Source organism: Phyllostomus hastatus, unplaced genomic scaffold, assembly GCF_019186645.2.
Source record: "Phyllostomus hastatus isolate PE091 unplaced genomic scaffold, TTU_PhHast_1.1 phas_scaffold_501, whole genome shotgun sequence".
NCBI classification, from domain to species: Eukaryota; Metazoa; Chordata; class Mammalia; order Chiroptera; family Phyllostomidae; genus Phyllostomus; species Phyllostomus hastatus.
In genome coordinates, this window is record NW_025334033.1 from 5,307,052 (window position 1) to 5,328,005 (window position 20,954).

General features: G+C 37.3%; 1 protein-coding gene across 3 annotated transcripts in view; it reads left to right on the top strand.

Annotated features, from left to right (window-relative positions):
- Positions 1-20,954, top strand: part of CDIN1 (CDAN1 interacting nuclease 1) — a 211,143-nt gene that overhangs the window by 10,438 nt on the left and 179,751 nt on the right. For 2 of the 3 annotated variants that reach the window (XM_045823786.1, XM_045823787.1), the window contains exon 2: positions 2,654-2,746. The exons of the other annotated variant lie outside the window; for it this stretch is intronic. In XM_045823786.1, the coding sequence (XP_045679742.1) occupies positions 2,654-2,746 (93 nt within the window). The remainder of the gene's footprint in view (positions 1-2,653; positions 2,747-20,954) is intronic. 3 annotated transcript variants of the gene reach the window in all.

Below are 20,954 nucleotides of genomic sequence, written 5' to 3' on the forward strand. Positions count from 1 at the left end.
AGATGGCATCTAAGACTTGTGTGCTCTTTGTAGGTGACCTTGTTTGTAGATGGGATCTGGGAGGGTAAAGTGTTGTTAACTGCATCTTTGTACACTCGTACATGAATTCCATTTAAAAAAAATATTCTGTTTCAATCTACAACTCTCCCAAGGCAACATCATCTTTTAGTTAAGGTATGTTGCCCTGCTATTTGTCTTTGCCAATAATATTGATAGGGAAAGCTAATAAAATTTGAAATTAACTTGCACTTCAAGCATCATTTAGCTAAGAGAGTAAATGAACTGGGCATAAGAAAGAGGCTCTTTATTGTATAGTATTAAAAACCCCACAGACTCTTACAACCTAGGTGTGACACACAGCTTACAAACATCATTTCTTAACTGATAAAGTTTACATTATCTAGATTCTCATTTCCTGCAGCCAGCTATAATATATATTAAGGGGAAAATACATTTAATCTCCAACTTATAACATTTTGAATTTTTGTTTGCACTTGGGTAGGCATGTATGGAACTCTTCATGTGATCACAAAAACGCCTCCAGAGGGACCTTCATACCTCTCTTATTGTTTCAGACTCAGTGACTTCTAGAGCCTTGGATCAAGATTGGAATTTGAGATCATCAAGTCAAATTGATTAATGTTACAGATGCAGAAACTGAGGGCGGAATGTCACCTGATGATTTGACTGAGGTTCCACATCCAGAGTCAAAATTTCCATTCATGTTCTTTAACTACAGATCACAGATTCCTATTGTGAGGGGGCCAGGAGGTATTGACAAGGAGTGAATGAATGAAGCTAGCTTGGCTGGGGTTGTGGCAAAGCAAAAGTACATTTGTGTACACCAGCAGAGCAGCTGCTGTTTTATGCCGGCCAGGTATTGCCATCCAGGACTGTGGGCCCATTGCTACCGGGTCTTCTGTTCTCTAGAAAGCAGCTCTAGGTCCGACTTTTTAAGAAAAAAATATCCTGACTTTTAAATGTTTTCAATTTGTTTGAATTTCTAAAAGCAATGTGTGGGCCAACAGTTTCCTGGCCAAAGAGAACAAGTCTGTGGGCTGAATTTGGCCTACAGCCAGTGGGTACTGACTGGAGCTGTGTCTTTCCAGCTTGTGAGAGCTGATTGTGAGCATCATTTCTCCACTCTACAAACCGTGACCTTGACTCAGTAGCTTAAAATCAGCCACGGTGGGAGTGTTTACACCACAGAAATTGGCAAACACTACCAACTCAGGTTCCCCCACACCACTGCTCCCCACACCACTGCATACGATCACTAGCTTGAGACTTGCATTTCCTTTATGGGCCCGTGCCTTACCTGTTCCAGAATTTTCATAAACCAGTTTATTCTGATTTTTATAGATTGTTTTTTTCCTGAAGAGGGCTCAAAATACTTCTATCTGTGTCTCATTTATTCTTATAATATTTTTATGTGTTGTGATTCCTCCTTTTTGTTATTGTCCAAAGAGAGGATACATATATTTCCCCTAATGTAGTTAGTGTGGAGGCTAGAATTCTAGTCTTGAGCCTTAGCAGTACCTAGTATATTATAGGTATTATAACACATAGTATGGCAGGCATTGATTGAACTGGCCTGAAGAAGCTGCTGCTTGGTTAAAAAAAGAAAAAAGAAAAAAAGCCATATACATATGTCTCACTTAGGAAAACTAATCCCTTTTGAATTAGATTAATTTGATAAATTTGGGAACAATATAGTGATTCTTCAGTCAGTAGGAATATAGAAATACTTCAATAGTATGTATACCTGAGGGTTTATCATGCCAGAAATTACTTTTAGAGAAACTTCCAACTTAGGTGTTACATCTTCAGTTGGCAGTTACTCTAGTGTAAAAAAGCAAATAAAGTATCTCTGTGAAGCATCTCTGAAAAACAATGGAAGATACCTAATTGATCATATTACAATTTGTATTAGAGCAGTTTTATAAAGACTCAATCATCACATGTTCAGATGCATTTCTTTTGTACATTTAAAGTATTGGTAATAAAATAATATGACAACATACAACTAAGATAGAAATGGGCCATAAAATTAGCAATGTTAGGCAACACTAGGTGCATTTTAGAATGACAAGTGGAATTCTTTGTAGGGACAGGCCTACATGAGTGGGCTGGCCAGGTGGTATTGAGTTTGGCAGACTTGCCATAGCCTGTGTTTGACCTTGGGTGGTTTATTTAGCTGTGTCGCTTATGGATGATTATTTTATGCATCAATAGGAGGCCAAACTCTATTACTGAGAAGTCCAGGACCTGTTCAGTGTTTTTTTTGTTGTTGTTGTAAAGGCCATTTTATATATAGGTGTAAAGAACTTGGTTCTGAAAATAGAATAGGAATTCTGGCTTCATGATTTGCTTGCTGGGTGATGTAGGGCAAGTTTCTCCACCCCTTGGTACCTTTGCATCCTTACTTATAAAATAGGATTGTTATAAACTTGCAGTAAGTTAGTACAATATGAAATGATTAGCACAGTTCCTGATGTTGTGCTGAATAAGTTTTTGCTGCTACTGCTTCTGTTATCATTATCATTATTGATTTAAGGATGCTCATTGCAATGGTATATATGCTTATAATAATTAGACTCAGAATATTACAACTGAAAAGATTTTTTCTAAAACAAGCCCCTTTATTTTCTAGGTTTCCAGAGTGTTCTTCCTCTACCCCCATGTTAACAGGAAACCTACTTTTAGTAAATTATGGTGAAGTCCTTAGCTGGTACTGGGAACCAAGGTATGATACTCCATTGATGGCAAATGGGTATATTGAGGTTTAGGTTGATTCTCCCAACTCCACCCTCACAATAGAAAATGGTTATATAACAAGATCACTGCCTAAGACAGAACAAGTGAGAAAACCCTGGAATTTTAAAGTATTTTCCTATCTAATTACTTTTCCTGACTGCAATGCCCCCTTATTCCAGAAGCTGTTTTACTTTCTTGCCTCACCTTGATAACAAGGTGGTTACAAATTTATGAAAGATGTTTGGGTGAATACCAGCTTTGGAGTCAGGGTTCTGCCACCAGGAAATAGCTTGAGTCCAATAATTATGTGAATTTAGGTCTAAGACTTCCAGGGCATGGAGGTTTTATAAGACACCAGGTCATCCTATGAGTGTGAACATTGATTTTAGTTTTTAATATGGGTATTAATACTTTTGAAGAACCAGTATTTTTTAAACACTCTTAAAATCTGTTCATGGTATTAATAATGATTATGAAAAGAACTTGTGGTAAACAGAAAGAAATTGTATGAACTTTTAAAAGAAAATAGATTTATTGTTCCTTAAGGCTTTGGTTTTTATTAATTACAGTGTATTCCAGAATGCTGCCTGCAAAGAATTTGTTTAATTTATCTTATTTTTGCAGTTCTGCTGATCATATAGTTGCAATAATAATGAGTTGGGCAAGGCAATAATATTTTCCCTTTCCTTTCCTATTTTGTTTGTTATGGAGTGTATCTTCCTCTAGGTGTTAGGTCAAAGGGATGCTTTCAGGTTTAGACATATTTCACTTAGGCTGCTTAGGCCGGATTCGAATGAAAGTATGAAGACTGGCTAGAGATCTTTGTGCTCGAAAAAAAATACTAAAAAATTTGAGTGACATTCTGAAAAATAGCTGCCTATAGACAATAGTTGTGGAAGGAGAGGTCACAATTATACTACAGGTAATATTTTGAGAATTATTTGCCAAATAACTCTTCTGAAGTATGGAAACAAGACTTGGTTAGTAGTATTTCATCTCTTAGAGGTGTGTAAGGAGTCTAGATTTGGTACATTGTCATGAAAAGTATTTTATTTTGTGACAGTTTTTTGGACAATTGTATTCTACACTGTATTACAATGGCACAATAAATTGCTGAATATACCGTCTGCTGAATATGACTTTACCATGAAAAATTTGATGCATGAAGAAGGAAAGGTTGGAATATATTAACCTTTCATGACAAGAGACTTCGAATTTTGACCTAATACAGGTGACCTTTGTGCGCAATAAAAGTGAGCTTAATCTTGAGGTCAAGGTTGAGGTGAAAGGCAGGGCAAGGTGGTGGAGCCTATGCTGATTGGTACTTCAGAGCCTACCTAGCTATTGGCTAAATGGGAACCTGGCACTTTTCTTTTTTTTAATTTTTAGCATTTCCAGGAGCTTATTTATAGCAAGTTGTTTAGCTGTTTAATGCCACCCCATCCTCAAAGCTCAGCTATCTGTGTAGTTGTGGTAAGTTTATCTGTCTGTATAAAGTTTACTGTTTCTGACTGAAAGGTATGAGTGTGCTCTTATGTACTGTTCCATAGATAACCAATAGTTAAAAATAAAAATGTTTTTATGGCTTACAGAAAAGACAACTGGCATATATAACCTTGGAACTGAAAATATATCTTCTTTTAAGAGGCTTATTTCTTTGAGAAATTGAACTTTTGTCATCTAACTTTGGAACTATCCAAAGAATTTTGAAGTCATTTGTACCTTTACCTAGTTTATAATTAAGAGAACTCTCACAAATTACTGTTTTAACATGTTTAGATGATTTCGTGACTGGTTGTTCCCTTGAAAGTGTCTTTGAAATGCATCTGCTAATGTATTTACATTATATTATGATATTAAATATTTTTAAGGTTTTGCCTGATGTACATGGGAAGAAATTGTTTTAAAGCATAAATTCACTATCAAATGCATCAACCATTTTGCCATAGATGAAATTATACCTTAGCGAATATCAGAGAGAAATCTGCTGGTGTTAAATTGCCTGCACACTCACCGAATATCCTGCCCAAATAATTGGCTGAAACAACAAACATTTGGGAGAGAGAGTCAGGGATTCTAATGGAAAGAACTGAACTCTTTTAATCGAGCCTGTAAAATATTCCCCAGGACTGATCAGCTCTGAAGCGCTGAGGTTTGATGATTGGAATGGCAGGAAACCATGCTTTCAGGACATAAGGAATTGACGAGGCCATCCATCATTCGTTAGCACACACCGAAACGTGGGCTGTGTGTGCAAAGGCCTGTGATTTAGTAAATACTTGGGAGATGAATAGAGCTTACACACAAGGGAAGATATTGCTGTCCTTCAGCAGCCTGAGACCCAGGCGCCTGCTGAGAAGGCCATCTGACGGCTCATCATCAGTAACCGGCCTGTCACAGTCAGCGGTGCCCACCGACCATCGCCAGTATATTAAATGCATTTTTAATATCTGCTTCAGTAGACTTAATGAAGAAAATTTAGTTTCCATACTCCAAGCACTGCTTCTTCAAGTGTTCTAAGGCATGGACTCTTGCCTGTACAAGAAAGGGGGGAGACCATGCTGGCCGTTAGGGAGTTGATTGAAAAGGACACTCAGACAAAGTACTGTGCAAATAAAAAAAAAAAAAGCTTTTAGCAGAGTTGGCATCTTGTTGATATAAAAATATCTTTTTTTAAAAAAAAAGTTCTCTTCTTTCACAAGCCCTTCCCCCTAGGAGGGTTGAACCTGCTGGTAAGAGATATAAGCCTACTGATCTAAAAGGAAATATTATGGTTTGGCATAACTTGAATAGAAAGACTCAATTTTAAATTAGTTTGTGATTTGAGATACTATTTGATTCTTATTTGAATGACTATACAAAGTAGGATTTTTCTCTACCTAGTTGCTTCCACATTTTTAAATGTTGAACATTACTCATTAATCAAGTTAGTATATTTTTGTCTGGTGTCATGCAGAACAGCTCAAAATGAATGTGAAAAAATCAGTTGCCAACTTGATTAAAAAGCTCTCAGAAACTTTCTTTGGCTATAAGGTTTCTTTAAAACCTGTAATTTTTAAGTGTTCTATTTTTATATTCCAGCAAAGTGTGCAGATTCGTTCTTTTTAATGAGTTTCAGTGTTGACATTATTTACTACAAAACAGCAAGACAACCAATTAGATATTGTTGCAAGCATGCACTTTAAAGGTTTCCCGTCTTGTTAAAAAAAAAAATCAAGAATATGCTCTCATGCTCACAGAAGAAGCTACAGAATGGGTCCTATAAATCTGATTCCTGCCTGTGTCAAAACAGTAATGTATTAAATGCATATTATTATAAAAATTTAAGACATGTCTTAAACACACTTACATTTTTATAACACATGGCAATATTAAATAATACATTTCCTTGTTAGCATCTGTTTGCCGTCATTGTTGGCAAGACCTATGATTTATTGCTTAAATTAATGACCAAGACCATTTTGGACCTGATATATGCCCCTAAGCTTATTACATCACTAAATAAAATAAAATGTATGCACTTGTGACAGAGTTATTTTTATAATTGTTTATCCCTTTAAGTGCCCTATTCAGTGATTCACTGAAAGGTTCATAATGGTTGGCTTGTAACCAGAAAATAATCTCGGAAAGGTAAAATATATTTCTTGCCGAGAAATAAAATGCCAGAGGGACGGTGATGAGAGGGGTCGCAGAAAGAGTTTGCAACACTCAAACTTGTTCCTTTCTTTGGTGCTCTCAATGGACTCTTGCTGAATTTTTTTGATGCACAACCTCCTCCCTCACCCCAACTCTTAAGGCTATCTCATAATGTTATAGCTCATCCCCCTGTAAACCCTTCAGTATGGGTAAAGTGGTTTTGTTCTGACATAAAGCTTCAAGGGTGAAGTTGTTCTTTACTAAGGATTTTTGCAGGTGCCATTGTCACCATGCATGAAACTGAGTAAGATTATTTTCCTATTTTTCATTTTTTTAAGATGGGGATTGGAACTTCACTGTTTTGAATTGAACTCTATTTGACTTCATAATCTTTATCTTTCCTTTCTGAGGGTGCAGTATGATAGACCCTTCAGTGTTTGCACAGTAACCTATCTTTCATCTGAAGTCGCTCTGCTGCTTGAGTTTCAAAACAATAAATGTAACATGGCTGCGTGGTTTTCTTGGTCCTCGTGAAGCATCTCCTTGACTGTCAGCTTTCCTGTCATTTGATGGTAAGGCGGAGTTTGGGGGAAGCTGTCTGGCTCCTGGACGGCAGTGACTATGCCCTGAAACATGTGAAGCCTCCGTGGGCACCTGAGAGTAATACTCGTGGGAAGATTATTGTTCTGGAGATGTCTTGGGGTGATTATCACTCGTAATGCAAACAAAACTTGGTTCCTAAGAAAGGTCTTTTTGTGTTTCTCTTCATCTCGTTTTCACTGCATCTTAAACAAAATAGTTTATTGGAAATTAAAACTTTTTTTTTAACCTTTGATGTTCTTTCCCAAAACAGTTGATCTTATAAGGATTTTAATGGTTCTCTCAAAAAATGGTCAGGCCAACAAACATTCATGTTTTTCTTGAGAAGTGATATTGACCTTCTCTACTTTGGGCTCTCCTCTCCCGTTTGTGATCTTTATATCACCCTTTTCATCTCATCTTCTGTGTCTGGGACACCTGCCTCCACATAAACCATTTTAAAGGAAAATTTATGAAAAAGAGTCTCAAGTGCAAATTATTCTCTCTTTTCTTCCCCTACCCCCTCTTTTTGGTCTTTTGAATATTGGTTTAGAGCCAGTAAGATTTTTTTTTATTATTTGACCATTGTAGTTACTGTTACCTATTCATTTGGAATATACACATCCCTGTCTTTTGCTTTCTATTTGATTGATTGTGAATTCCTTGAGGATAGGAGCCATGTGTTTTGCTGTGATTTTATTTTCCAATTCCCCCATTTAGGGCCTAGCACAATAGTGTCCTTTCTGCATTGAATGGATTTTTGTTGACTTCCTAATACTGACCAGTGCTTATTTTTGTGTTCTCTTTAGAAGAGATGATAATTCAAAAAGCATGTTTCTTCTTTTTGGCCACTATTATTCTGTCTAGTGCCATACAAAGGACTTGCTATTCTGTCGTAAGATTGTTTCTTAAGCTCTCACTTTCTGGGTCAAGATATTTAAGTCCTATTTAAAAATATTAAAATATTCAGTAGGCAGCTAAGTGCTTAGCCTGGTGTACTACTTAACACTAAATGAAAGTAAAATATAACACAGACATGGAGCCATTTGTTATATTTTAGTAGATGAAGCAATGGCTGTGTAAACCTTAACCTTGTAATTTTGTGAGTTCCACTTTATCATGTAGCTGTAAGAGTAATCAAAATAAATCACGGGAGATGAATAAATATTTTCTAGTGCTTTTTCTGTGCTTTCAGAAGTGATGCTTGATCCATGAAATTTTAGTAAGTGTATTAAATAAAACAATATGATGTGCACCGTGTCAGATCTGATAAATTATTCGGAACAGGACATTTATATAACATATGTTGAGCTGCTACGTGAACAGCTTAATGACTATAAATTATGTTAATCTGTCTTGCCATTTTTACATTTTGTTAAAAATTGCACTATTTGTGTTATAGCTATTTATATATATTTGGGGGGTGGACAGGGATAAGAAGAAGGCATAAGAAAGGTGCAGGTCATCTCTGCGATGTTCTGACAGTGATCCGGGGCTCCTCAGCTGTGCAGTGTACATAACACAGATGTTGGAGAGTCATCTGTCAGCCATGCCTCTCCTATGGAGTTAAAGTTCTAGAGGGAAAAGAATTTGACACAGTGCTGTCACTGTTACATTTTCACAATAGAAGAGCATGCAAATATTGAACCTCCTGCTTAGCAGTAGTGCCCTGTCTAATGTCTGTGCTGGTTAGAATAAAAAATCATGGGTGCATCTTGGGCTCAGAGATCTGACAAAGGTCATGCTATGTTGGGCATTTGAATTGGAAATTGTCTGGACTTAGATTTTATAAAGCTCCCACTGTTGTGTGTGGGGAGAATTTCAGCAGGGTTTTGTCCCTGGAGAGGCCTCTTAGGCCCTTTTCTGTCCTATGAATGAATTTAGATGTGAGGGTTACTCCTGCCTTAAAACTGTTAAGTTCATTTTGCATACATCCCTAGAGAGAAAAACTGGCAGATGCTTTTGTCTTGGAAGTGTTTAAAAGAAAACTGCAGAGCAGGAACAAGAGAGAAAAGGGGCCCTGTGTGGAGTCCCAGAACATTTTGGAAATGGCCAATATGCAGTTTTCATCAGTATGAAGGCGGGGTGCAATATGGTGTCTGTAGCTCACAAGGGAATATGAATGTTGATTAAGCATACTCCCAGGCTTTGAAATTCTGAAAGCAGTGTCAGAATAATGGATGTTGAGCAAATGTCAAGCATTTGTTAATTTCTCTGTTATTTGGAGTTTATCTACCATGATCAATCAAATAAACTAGTGCTTCTCTCTTGTGGCATGTGTCATTGATATGGTGATTAGGTGGCTGGAGAGACCTTCTGCTTTTTTTCCAGGTAACAGATTATAAAGGAGTAGGCAGAGCTTTTCGGTTGGAGATTTGTTTATGGCTTGGTTTAGTAGAAATTCGGATATTAACTGAGGACTTTGGTGGTGGTATAAAAATCTACAGCCACATGCCAAGGATATTAATTCTGGTGCCATTCACACCAAAAGAGCTAGCCCTGATGTAATGATTTTTGTTTAAATATAGTTTTCAGTAGTTTGTAAAACTTGGATGTAAAATTGAGCAAAAGAAATTCAGTCCTGGAAGAGTTCTGACCTATTAACATTTATAGATGGAGTTTTTTATCTATTTTTATTGTTGTCTTTTTTGCCACCACCCTCCCCCTGCAATTTCAATGGTTAATTCTAATTCAGTTATTGACTTTAATTCTTGAGGCAGTCAGCAGATTTGCTTTATGTGGTTTGAAGTAATTTCTTTCTATTATTTTTAGAAATCAATGCTGCAGTATTTTGATGTCCCAGATATAAGTGATCAGAAGATCCTTTTCAGCAATTACTCACCTGCAAATTTTTGTGGAGTGCTAACATCCCAAGGTGTGAGGAATAGTTTTCCTTTTAGAATGTGAATGGCCTTACCACCTGGGGCTTCACTAGAGTTTGACACTTGGTACCTTATTGAGGTGTCCTATCTCTGAGGATAGAGCCACTTGCCCTGAAAGCAAGTCTGTGTATCAAACTGAAGTGGCTGGAATCATGGCAGCCTCGTAATCACTAACTGGGCCTTTTTCTCTTTCTCATACCCATTTTCTTTTCATAATCTTAGCCATGAGGCTTACATGATTCAGATGGAGGCAAGTAAAGTCCTTTCCAACCCAGCTAGGTGCCTTTATAATTTTTGGCATGATCTTTCTGCAAAACTGGACCTCCTAAAATGACACGCCCCCTATTTATAAACTTCAGTCCATGTCCCCTTCTGGGGATTTGCAGCTGGACAGCCACAGGGTATTTGCCCTAGGAACTGCCTTAGGTGGTTTCTGGTGGCTCTCTTTTTGATTTTCTCAACCTGTTACAGTGTCTCAAGTATTATGGCGATTTCCAAAGCAGAAAGTCTTTAACTTCCTCTTTAGGTTAAGATGCTTTATCTTAACTGTCTCCATGAGGCCTTTGGTTTTGGCCTTTTCTGGAATTGGACTCCTAACCATCTTAGTAAAATCCTTGTGACTTGCCTGCTAGCCAGTGCCAACAAACTCTGCCACAGCAGAGCCTCCAGCATCATAAAAATAGACAGCACTGCTGACTGGCCCTTCTAGGCTTCCCTCTGAAAACTCACCATGACCGTGCCCTGACCACAGCGTCACTGAGTCATTCCCTGACATCATACTCCAAACACTCAGCCTGTTACTGATATGCACACGGCTCTCAAATTTATTTTCTGTTTGTGGTGATAAAGCTGCTGTTCCTAGTTTGCATTAGAAAGCCGTGAAAAATCTTGTTACCTTGTTGAAAATTATAGTTATTGTGTACTAATAAGAGAAAAAGGGAGAACTTCAAGACTTAACTCTTAATCGTATGTACTCATGGGTTCTTCCCAGCACTCCAGCGGGAAGTGCTGGTGGCTTTGAGAGACATGTCCCCCAGCACCTGCCAAACAATCTCTCTCTCTCTCTCTCTCTCTCTCTCTCTCTCTCTCTCTCTCTCTCGACTTCACCTAACTCTTCTAATGCTCACAGATCATTGAACTTCCCTCCTCTTCCCTGTCATGTGTTGGAACTACAAAGTAATGGCTCATCAAAAAAAAAAAGCTAGTGCAAGGATGAATATTGGCTCCAACTAGACACTCATTCTAACAATAGCCAAAATGTTTTGGGGAGTCCACGGTAAGCATTTTTAGAGCATGTGGCATAATCCTTTTGGTATCTTCTGGGTGATGCCCTGGCACTTTGAGAACGGGTCTGCTAACTGGAGACAGGCAAACACCACTGGGTTTGATGGCCAACAGGGCCACTGCCACAAGGTGACCGTAAAGGCTGGAGACACGCTTATTTCTCCATGTGTTGCAGTTCAGTAAGAATAAACCCTTTTTTAAAAGTATATATTTAACTGTGTTTTCAGACGTGGTGGCCACCTGTGTTTTGGTAAGGTATGAGATGTGACATTAAGTTGGCTTCCTTGTGTGACTGACAAAGTGGTCCAAAAGATAAGTTCTATTTTGAGTAAAGGCAGCACTATTGGTGGTGAGTTAAAAAATCCCCATTCCTACTCCACGATGATTACTTGGGCCAGAATAATTGAATAAAGTTGTTCTTGACTCCTGAAAAAGTCCATTTTGTTACTTTATCCTCATAGTAAATATGTAGACTCTAAATATGTAAACTATTAGCCATTATTTTATGCCCCCTCCTCCTTTTCTCTGTGTTCCTCAAATATAGATTAACTCCTAAGTGGCTAAAGACACTGAGATTTTTTCCTAATTTGTTCCCATTATCCACTTCTCTGCTGGTTGCTAATAAGTGATGAAATTGCTAAAAGGCAGACTTCTTAGTGGGGGAGGAAAAGTAAAGGGTTAGAATAATCTGTTAACTAGGCAGACAGTCCCTGAATACCAGAGAGGTAGCTCAATATGGGATTTTCCGTTAATTAAAATTTGTATTTTATTTATTTTATTTTTCTTTTATAGAGAAAGCTAGGGTACTTCTAGAATTTCACTCTGCAGCATAAGAAGGATTTTCATAATACTTTTGTTCTTTTTCTTGTGGTAGTGGTAGAGGGGGGTACAATCACTTATTTAAGCCTCTAGTTGGGATAGAGTTTGAAATAGGATGAATTTCTTTATTTTTATTTTCTCTCTGTGTTTGGTACAGAGAATTTGTTCAAGAATTTTGTTCAAGAATTTGTTTGTTCTTGAACTGTTCAAGAACAATTTGTTGAAGAATTTGTTCTTGAATTGCAGTTAATTTTTTTATTTGTTCAAGAATTGCATTCAATTCAGAGTTACAGGATGAGGTCCTTTTGGCTGTTACACCATTGAAACTCATGCTTTATCTCAGAATAAATTAAAATGGTACAATTCTTCATTCTTTTTGGAAGGGAATAATACTTACTGTAGATTTGGAAGAATTGCTATAATAAGCTAAATAAAATAGGGAGGCAGAGCCCTGAAAAGAGTTATTGTCTGTTTCTTTTGCATAGTTTCATGGTGGGAGGAAACATGTCAAACATCGTTTTAAAAACTGCATCTGTGAGACATCAGTAAATCCCTCACTTGATTCAGTGAGAATTGATTGAACATTTTTTTGGTAATGTTTAAATCACAGAGATAGGACTTTGAGTAGTTAAGTGTAGTTAAACAATTTTTGATGTGCAGTAATTATGTATCTGGTTTTAAAGATGTTTCAGCAAAATATTGTTACAAGTTCTTGTAGCAAACATTGTTAAAACCTTGATCATATTTGGGATTCAAACACACAGTGAGGGCGTTATCTGAAACTTAGATGGCTCGCCTTTTGCTTCAACGAGCAGCCCCGCCATGAAGAGGGCAGTCAGTCACACACCACTCCCAGCACTTGACACATACAAATGCTAAATGCAGCATCAGCGTGAGGTCTCTGTCATTAACAGTAATTTATGTAATGAAAGCCACCTGGCTGTTTTTTATAATTAATTGCTTGTAAATAATAAATTTAAATATAATTTATAGTTTTCTAAATTTGATTACTATATAGACCCAACAGCAAACCTGAAAATATTGACAATTTCATAACATAGTTCAATGACCTTTAAAAGGAGACATATTTAAAAGTATATATAGATAGATAGATAGATAGATAGATAGATATAGATATATAACATGTATTATATATTACCTTTGAGGAAATAGTTTCACTAGGAAATACATTTATTTAATTTTTGGAGGGAAATGGTAATAATATCTAACTGTGTGTTTAGGTTGAAATACTAATTTTTAAATAGTCTCACTGGTTTAACATTTTTATTATTTCAGTCAGCTTTTAAAAGTATTTGTACATATAATTTCATACACACAGAAGAAAGTGTACCTATTTAATAATGATGTAGTAATACTCTTGAAAAAAGTTTTCTCCTATTTTGTAAAATTTCAATTATATTTTGAAAGTACTTTATATGTGGGGAAAAATACCTAAGTATATGTAATAATGTTATAGGCAGTGGTAATAGTAAGTGACTTTGCCTAGTAGATTTACTAAGCACAATATCAGTAGTTTAAGAAGATATTACCGTAGTTTTGTTTATGTGGTTACACATATTAGCTACCCAAATTATTATTATTACTTTTTTGGTGTAGTGGAAAATACCAGTGATTTACATGGCTTGAAAAAAAGGTGGCTTTGGAGCCCTTTCCTCTATATTTCCCTTTCATTAAAAAAAGAAAGGAAGGAAATTAAAGAGGAACAAAAGCTCAGTTTGTGGATTTAAGACATAATTTATTACGTAATAGTTTTATTTTGAACTTTATGAATCTGTGGTTTAATTTAAGGTCTCTTTTTCTAAATAAATATATTTCCACTGAAAGCTATATCCTTTAATATCTAAATTGTGTTTTTTTGTACTATAGCAGTGAAATTACTATCATTGACAGTTTTGAAATGTATGGAAAACTTTTGCAATGGATTGATAAATTACAGGAGACTTTGTGGCTTTGAGCTACAAACTTCATAAAATAGAAAGATTTACCTTCATATGTGACCAGTGGCATTTTTCCTTCACTAAGATTTAGTAGAGTTCAGATATCAAAATGCAATTTTAATTAGTTGGACTTTAAACAGTATTTTGAAATTCTCTTTATTTTTGTAGAAATTCAACTAGATCATGAAAAACCTGGTCCCTTTAGGTGATGAAATTGCATCCTGACCACTCGAGGCTGAGAGTAGAGTCAGCAGGGGCCTGTGCTCGCAGGGGCTGTCTGTGAAGGGCAAAGATTGCTGCTTCTCCTGGTTGTGGTCAGGGTGTGAGTGCCACCCCTCACCTCCACAGCACACAGACTTGTTCATAGATTGGTTTCTGAGGTTTAATAATCCCTCAAGAATTTAGAATGTTGTTGACTGTCCCCATTTACATCACTGAAGAAAGAAGCTTTGCAACAGGTGCAGCTGTATACTAATTGTAGGGTGTGTTTAATCTGTCCAGAAGGGAGAGTGACTCCAAATTTGGTATCTTAAAGAGTGGAGTGACCTTTTAAAGTCCCAGGATGAGAATTGCCAACAATTGCAACAGTCTAATTATACCCACAAGGAGTTGTGAAGTGCTTTTTAAGTTTTCCTATACACCTAGAAGTTCTGGGAACAGTTTGAAGTCATTAACATATGACAGATGCACTCCCTTTTCAAGGGCTCCTACGATAAATTTTGATTGTAGAAGTGGGAATTTGACCTGTAGCTTATCACTTGCTTCATTAGCTTACTTGAGGACAAGGACTTTTTTTTTGACACGAGTGTTATCTTACTCATGTTCCAGAATTCCATCTGCCTCCTTTTCTCTGCTGATACTAAGTCACAGCAGATAACCTTGGTGCTGATTTTTCCAAAGCACATTGGGAGGACATTCGTGCAGCCCTACATGTATACATCTTACATAAACATAACTAGGATATTAATATTTCACCTGTCATAATGTACATAATATACTTTAATCACACCTGATTTGAGCATGGCATTTCAAAGTTTGATGACATTATTTTGGAAAGACCAGCTTTATGTAAATTCTCTTTTTAATGAAAAAATAGAAGTACACTTCTTGGCTTATAATGAAGATAAAAAGTGTGGCTTCTCCATTTCCCTGTGGTTGCCTGCCTTTTGAAGTCGGTGGGCGTAAGAAAGAGAAGCTGGAGTTTCCTCCTGGGGGATTCTGAGCACGTGCAGAGGAAAGCACGCTTCCCCAGAAGGAGCGGGTGGCAGCGGTGCCCCCATGAGGAGGCGTGGAAATGGAGCATAGCAAGGCCTAATGCAGTAGACCCTGTGGCCTCGGCACTTAAATGAAGTTGCTTTTTATTATCTGATTGGAAAATCATCCCAAATAAGCCATGCAGTGTTAAAGTGAAACAGCTTCTGAGTAAAATCAGTCTTGGGTTATCTGATCCTCACAGTGTTTCTGTATCTACCTGCTTATGAGGCCCATTTTAATTCCGTAATAGACTATATACTAAACTTTATTTTTAAATGTTTTCTGTTAAGTTAAAACCTCCTTTTATAGAAGTCACTATTTCCTTAACCCTCTAAGGGTTATTTATAAATTTGCTATTCCCAAAGGTCATAATTTAGCCCTGTTCCTGGCAATTAGCAGCAAACTCATTTTGAACAGTTAGAGGGTGGTTAACGTACTCTGAGAAAGGTCACCACCTGTCTAGGTATTAGCCCCCAAACAGGTTGGAAGTCACAGAGAGACTTTTGAGTTTGTGTTTTAAAACACTAGAAGTTGATTTCTTACCTCCCTGCTGCCATTTTGGTGGCATTTTCTGGGCTAGTCAATGGTAATAGTGACAGCAGGTGTTTTCTTGGTCCCTGTGCTCACTTGATTGATAAACTAAGTCATTAAAGTTACAGGTGTTACTGGAAATCTGTGTCCCAGTAGGTGCAATAGTGCTTGGAACACATTGAAAATAAACTGGAAGGATTGAAAATAAACTGGAAGGATCTACCTACTCCCATTGTTTCCACTGTTCCCTTCTCAGATTGTGCCATGGGTGGGAAGTGACATCTTTAATGAGGACAGTTTGAGGACCAGGATGGTGCTCAGTGGAAATATTTTCTTACCTGGCATCAGAGAAGTGAAACATGAAGAACATTAATTATGTATTTCACAGAAGAATCTGAGGACATAGTTTTATAATATTTAAAATAAGCTATGGGAGAAATACAATTTATTAACATAGAGAGCATACATTGCTTAAAAGGTTTCCAATACAGTACATAACATAAAATATTTTACCTCATATGACCTAATGTGTATGTTCTTTCAGTCCTTCTGGGATCTGGTCTCACTAGGAGATGTGGGCTGTGATCATGACCAACTTCTTTGACATTGATATAGATTTTTCTTTCCTTTCCCTTCCTCTCCCCTCCCCTCTCCTCCCCTCCCCCTTTCCCTTCCCTCCTCTGCCAATTTGAAACTAAATTATAGTCAGGTGCTGCTTAAGCACAGGGGTTTGTTCTGAGAGATGTGTCCCTAGGCGATTTAGTCCTTGTGTGAACATCGTAGAGTGCACTCACACAAACTTAGGTAATGCAGCCTACTACACACCTAGGCTGCACAGTGCAATCTGCTGCTCCTAGGCTACAAGCCTGTACAGCATGTTCCTACACAGAACAACATGAGATTAAATCAAGCACAAGAGAAAAGGATGCCGTTGAGAGACGAGGTACGCAGGGGACGTGTGAAACTGCTGCCAGCGTAACACAGCACACTGTTTCACAGCAAGCTCTTTGTTTTTGTAAGCAGAATGAGTGCGCTCTAAAATAACAATAAAAAGTATAGTAAGTACATAAACCAGTAACACAGTCATTTATTGTCATTACCAAGTATTAGGTACTGTACCTAATTATTATATGACTGGCAGTGCAGTAGGTTTACACCAGCTTCACCACAGAATTGAGGGTAATGCACTGTGCTATGATCATGCCACTAAATGAAGTGACAGTTTAATATGAGCTATGTTAGTAAGTGCTAGAAATAAATTGTGCAAATCAGTGAAGTAAGATTGAAAAATAACTATATAATTGTAAAGATTTAGGGCCCCACTGACTTGAAAGGAAAAAGCTTAAACTGAGTCCCATTGCTTTTAAAATGTAGGGAATCAGGTATGGTTTTTGAATTGTGTCCTTTAGATGAGCGTTGGGAAGAGTCCTTCACCTTTCCCTGGCCACAGCTTTAGGCCTGCACATCTAACACCCAGGAGGAGGTCTGGCTTCCAAAGCCAATTTTGCAGCCATCTTGAAGGCACAGCCCTGGGCAAGTAAGTGCCTCTTGGAGCTCCAGTTTGTCCACGTGGATAGCAAGAGCTCCTGCTTCTTGCACAGGGATCCTGTGAAGATAAATGAGTGCTGTGTAAAAGCTTTGAGAGTCGTGTAGTGCCAAGATAATGCCCTGCCACTCTGGAGGCTGGTGTTCCTGTAAAGCTGTGAAAGGAAACTTTTGACAGTCTGTGGGAGAGAAATTAAATGAGAGTGTCTCCCTTGTACAGCTCTCTGTGACTACACACTAGCTCTCTGCCTTTTTAGAGTAGGGCTTGTACCCTGGAGCTTACTCTGGCTGATTATTATCTCAAAGGTCATAAAGAGTGAATAAATCGCTAAAGTCATTTATAAGCAACATCTAGGCAATAGTTCACAAACTATAACATGGGGAATTTTCAATCAGTAAGCAGGTATTTGCATTAAAAACAAAGCAAATGGCAACTGCATCAAAACAGGGATAATTGCATGTTGAGATGATATTTGAATAAAATGAAGGGGCTTGTAGAAAGCTACTTGGAATTGTGGTGTTGTGGAGAAGCAGCTAATTGCTTGCCCCTCTTGTCACTTTGCTTTTTTTTAAGTGACTTAAGCAAGGTAGGCTCTTAAATTGTGCCTTCATAATTCTTTTCATTTGTGTAATGTGAAAATTATAAATGTGTGATTAGCCAGTCTCTTTATCCAGTCTCAGCTGTGTAGTATATTCTCTCCTTTGGACAGTTAATGAGATGGTGACTTTTGTGTCATAGAATCTGGGAAATAAGTGAATAACTTTCTTTTATACCTCCTTTTGCCATATTTTCTTTGATTTGGGTCAGTTCATATATAACTGTGTGGGTGGAGTGGCTATGGATTTATTTTTGCTTTATGTGTAAGGATAATAAGAATACATCATCTGGTTTTTACTTAGATTCTATTTTACATATACTAAGTTACCTGTTCTCGTCAATAGCTACCCCCTCTAGAAAACTGTGTCTCCAGAATTGGTTACCTGTTTTTTTTTTAAGATTTTATTTATTTATTTTTAGAGAGAGGGGAAGGGAGGAAGAAACAGAGGGAAATAGCAATGTGTGGTTGCCTCTCAGGTGGCTCCCACTGGGGACCTGGCCTGCAACCCAGGCATGTGCCCTGACTGGGAATCTAACTGGTGACCCTTTGGTTCACAGCTCACTCTCAATCCACTGAGCTACACCAGCCAGGGCTGGTTACCTGTTTTAAGAGAACTTATAAATCTTTCTAAATGAAAACTCATTCCAGCAGTATTAAATATTGGGGATTTTCCTCTGTCTGCTTTTAGAACTTACTGGCCAACCAGGTCAGACATTATTAAAGTTCAAGAGATCTGATGGAAAAAGTAGTAGTTTTGTACTACTATGAACTTTAAATGTTGCTGTTTTCCTGTATTACAGCATCATCTGTTCTCCCACACCACTCAAGGTTTATAGAACTTTTAGACCAAATTCAGGGTCAAGGTTATAAGAGTGATGGTGCTTCTGACTCATTCTCTTAGAATTACGTTACACCAATTGTCTGCGTACCATTTGTGCCAAGATACTCTTTATTAAGTCATTTCAAAGAACTTACTATAAGAAGATTTTTTTGTTTGTTTCTTCTTGGAAATTTATACAGAGAATCTGTATAATGGAGAATCTGTACTCACTGGACAGAATAAGTAGTATTTACTACACTGAACTAGTAGGGCGTTCTACATTTCTGAGAGTAACTGTGTTTTGTGCCTAGCAAAAGCCTTTTAAATATAGAACTCTTGGGGAGGCTGAGCCTTAGGCAGTGTGCTTTCTGAGAGTTCACGCTCTCTGGCACATGGACTGTGTCAACAAGCAGGTGCTTAATAAATAGTTGTTGAATTACTGAATAAATGAACTGACCACCTCATAGGAGTGGTTTCTAAGTGTGTAGTTATATAATATACAGAATTACTGGAGTTAATGAAATGAAGAGAGACTGAGAAGAAGATTATACAAAATTATGATGATTCGGTTGAATGGATCTAGGTATATACCTACTTCTGTTTTGAAATGAAGGGAAATGTCCATGTCTCATAAAATTGGTTGCTTTTCAATTTCCTCGGTATTGTTATTATCTTAGAAGAGGAAGAAAAGGTTTGTGTTTCAGAATCAAATACTTCATGTCTAAAGATTATATTAAATATTATACTAAGGGGATTGTGTCTTGAGTTGAAATTTATACTAAGGGGACTGTGTCTTGAACTGAAAACATCAGAGAAGCCTTTGCCTTTTAGCAAATGAATGGCAGTTGGTTTAATCAGTGGTATCTCCAAATGTTGTTGCTCACCAGTGGTGTTTGGCAAGTGAAATTTATCGTAATAATAATTGTAGAGTTCTCTCAAAGAAACAGCAGATACCAAGAGTTTAAAAAGGCTTGGGTTTATCAGGTAAGAGTTAGGGAAACTGAGATAGCTTTGAACTCATAAGGATCATAAGGACTTCCTGGAGCAGAGTTGCTATGCTGGAGCAGACAGATTTCTGCTCTGTTTAATCCACAGTTATTTTGGATTTTTTTTTATCCCTTGCAGCTAAACCGTACCCCATCTGATGTAGAGATAGAGATACTGGGTTTTTATCAGACTGGAACTCTGTGCTATAAGGTCAGTGTAAGTAGATCAGACCACATTTCTTATCAAATTGAGAAGTATTCAAGGTGGGGGCCTGGTGAGTCGTGCAGCTTTTTGGTAAGGTCAGCACTTTCATAATTCCCAGTGGCTCTACTTTCTTGGTTGTAGATTTGGTCCCATGGAGTCACGGCTGAGACATGTCTTTCACAGATTTCCTGCAATGATGTGTTCACACTATCTACCTGGACATTGTAAAGAGAGTTGGATTAGGGCGGTAACTGATGATACAAGGAACAGGTCACAGTGCTTTTTTCCAGTTTCCTTATTTATAGTCTGGCCATGAATATCTTTTTCTTGAGGTCATCAATCTATTTGTTGATGCCTTTTTAATAAAATTATAGTTGATTCTTATGAGCTTTGTGACAGCAAAGGCCAAATCATGCTGGATATTTCTGTTGCATTTTGTATGATGAAAATTTCTAGGCCTTAAAAATTAATTAGTGCATACTTTTATATTTTGGTAAAACTTAAAATCACTTAAAATCACACAAGGCACCACTGTTTTTGGAGGCTTAAAATCTTCTTTAGCAATGCTATTGCTGTTATGTCTTCATATGTTGTCTTAAGGGCTATTTTTTCTGTGTCTCTGTGAGTTGCAATGTTTTTGCATTTTCCCTTAGAATGGGTATGTGTGTTGGGTCTGAGGTATGTGTGTATTACGGAACAGGGAGAAGAGGAGGGTTATTCTTCATTTAAGTCCACATTTGAAAAGCTCCTAAGTATAAGCCCTGTGCTAAATGTTGATGATATAAAGTTAAAAAGATATAAAGGTAAAAGGAAGCCCTCCCTTAAAGAACTCAGAGGCTAATGGAAAAAGCAAATAAAGAAAGGAAAGAATACTTTAAATTAAAACTCAACGTGGGACTTATTTATGGGCTCACTAAATCCAGAAGTCTGAAGGGTTTCATGAACTCTTAGACCAGCGCAATCCTATTAAGAGCCCTTGAATCAGCAGTACTAGTCAACAGCCAATGAAAAATACTTCTAAGCATGCTTTTTAATGCTTAAAATTAAGATTTTTTTTAAGAACCCAGAATTCCTTACCTGGATTTTTTTGTTTGTTGGT